The sequence below is a fragment of the Colobus angolensis genome, unplaced genomic scaffold (genome assembly GCF_000951035.1).
Source record: "Colobus angolensis palliatus isolate OR3802 unplaced genomic scaffold, Cang.pa_1.0 Scaffold2, whole genome shotgun sequence".
NCBI classification, from domain to species: Eukaryota; Metazoa; Chordata; class Mammalia; order Primates; family Cercopithecidae; genus Colobus; species Colobus angolensis.
In genome coordinates this window covers 3814344-3816540 of record NW_012115154.1, presented here as the reverse complement: position 1 = coordinate 3816540, position 2197 = coordinate 3814344, and the positions used below count along the sequence as shown (strand labels likewise).

The following is a 2197-nucleotide window of genomic DNA, read 5'->3' as shown; positions in this document are numbered from 1 at the left end:
TGGTCTTGAACTTCTGGCCTCAAGCAATTCCCCCACTTCAGCCTCCCAAAGTGTTGGGATTGCAGGCGTGAACCACCATGCCCGGCTCGCAAACAACTTCTGATAACAGATTAAAGAGGAGCTTTTGCAGCAGCGTAGAGCTTCGAGGAGCCCTCTCCAGGAGCCCATTCACCCTGGGCACCACCTCCACAAACTGGAAAACCCACAGGATGGCATAATCTTTAAGTGTCCTTCAAGCTTTAGCGTTCCCTATCATTCCAGAGAAGTTGAGAAAGTGGTATGGGAAAGAATTAAGGTGTCTATGGCAGTATATTACAATGATTATGGAAAAACATTCCCATTTTGCTTGGGAAAATCAAAGTGGCTTGGTCCCAGGTCTAGGCACAGCCCACAAATGGGAGCATCACCAATGCGAATTGGGGGTCACCTGTGGGCTCCTGGATCATTACCTATACACGTTCGCCCGGACAATACCAATACACCATGTCACCTTTCCACTTCAGCTGGGTCACAACCTGCCAACTCCCCACCCACCCAGAACCTGGGAAGACCAGACACAGGCTCCAGGCAGGTGCCAATGTCCTAGTCTAGCTCCAGGGCCGGGCAACAGTGACACTCAGCCCAGGCACCACAACGATTTTGCTGTCCTGAAGGCAACTTAGGCTCAACCAGCCCTGGTGTCTGCCAGGCAGGCTCCCAACTCTGCCTCCAGCCCTCACCCCTGGCTCTGGTATCGTATGTGTGGAAGGGGAGAGCAGCCAAGTCTTCGCCGGGCTCTCTAACAAGTTCCGCGGGTCTGTTTGTTAAAGAAAAAATTCCAGTGGGTGCATCCAACACATGGAACTCAAGTACAGAAATTATATTTATCCGCCCCACTGCCAAGGAGATCACATGCCCCGTGAGTCACTCCAGATGTGCTCAAAAACAGAGTCTCTCTGTGGAAGCCCAGTCCCCCAATCCCAGAGAGAGTCAAATGAAGAGGTACTGACTCCTGTCCCACCCAGGACGCAGCCTTCAGCCTCCAGCCTTCTGAGGCAGAGTAGGCATTTCTGCACGTCTGCAAAAGGAAGGGAGGGAAGCACTCCATCATCTCACTGGGAAGAACAGCACGGGCATACCTGCAGCTACTGGGGTTCCATTGGGCTTGAGGGTCGATTTGTCACCTTTTGAAGGACAAGATGCATTGGAAGACGTTGCTGCTTCTGCTGTTGTATTACAATGCTCAGGCTTCTATGTGCCACAGGTGGAGCAGGGGTGAGTTGCTTTTTATTCATTTGTTTGTTTGATGCTCATTATTCTTTTTTAAATGAAATTCAAAATTTGGAGGGAAGTACCTTAGAAGCCCCGCACTCTCCTTTTATCTAATCGCTGTCAATTGCTTGATGCTTCTTGACATGTTCCCCCTTCTTAGAGGGTGATGGGGAAATGACACTGGAAAAAAATCAAAGCCCCTGGGGGAACTAGGTCAAGGTGGAGAACCCAGAAAGCATCCCTTTCTGGTATCCCAGAGAGAACTCATTTCTGCTTCATAGAAAGTAGAACTCATTTCCTTGACTGCCCCCACCACCTGCAGCAGTTGGGCCAGACCGTCTGGAGAGCAGGTGCTGAGGTCTGCTGCTAAAATGATGGAGTGATGGGGGCTGGGATGCCAAAGGCCTGCTCCCTGGGGGAACGAGAGCAGAAGATCTACAGGACGTTGCCTCCTCACCGGGAGGGGATGCATCTCTGCAGCCAGAGGTGGGCAGGTGAGGAGAGCAACCTTTCAGCCTCCGCCGCACCCACCGGCCCCACCACCTCCTCACAAAGGAAGGGGCCCCAGCAAAGGCTGTTCTCTCATCACTGACTTCCTCCCTCTCAGGATGTAGTTCCTCCTAGGTGGATGGCATCTTTTCTCCATTTCCCCGGGACTAGCTCTGCTTGGTAGACACCGGGAGCACCTCGAGCCCGAGTTTATCACTGTTAGGAAAGGAGGTACCCACAGCACTGCCCACTCTTCACCAATATGAACGGAAATCTTTCCACTGCCTAAAGTCAACTGAGTTCACTCTCCCAGAAAGAACTGCAACAAGAATGGGCTCCTTCAAGTCAGGCCAGTAGGTGTTTCTAGAGATGCAAAATTGGAAGGCAACTGGCATGGTGGCATGGATGCACCTCCTGCTTGCTTCTCAAGGACCATGTCAGGGAAGGAAGGAGTGGC

At 51.9% G+C, this 2197-nt stretch overlaps 1 protein-coding gene across 1 annotated transcript in view; it reads left to right on the top strand.

The window, feature by feature from the left end:
* Positions 1-914: 914 nt before the first annotated feature.
* FAM180A (family with sequence similarity 180, member A) overlaps positions 915-2197 on the top strand; it is a 15891-nt gene continuing 14608 nt past the window's right edge. The window contains exon 1 of the mRNA XM_011941256.1: positions 915-1254. Within this exon, the coding sequence (XP_011796646.1) occupies positions 1179-1254 (76 nt within the window). The 5' untranslated portion in view covers positions 915-1178. The remainder of the gene's footprint in view (positions 1255-2197) is intronic.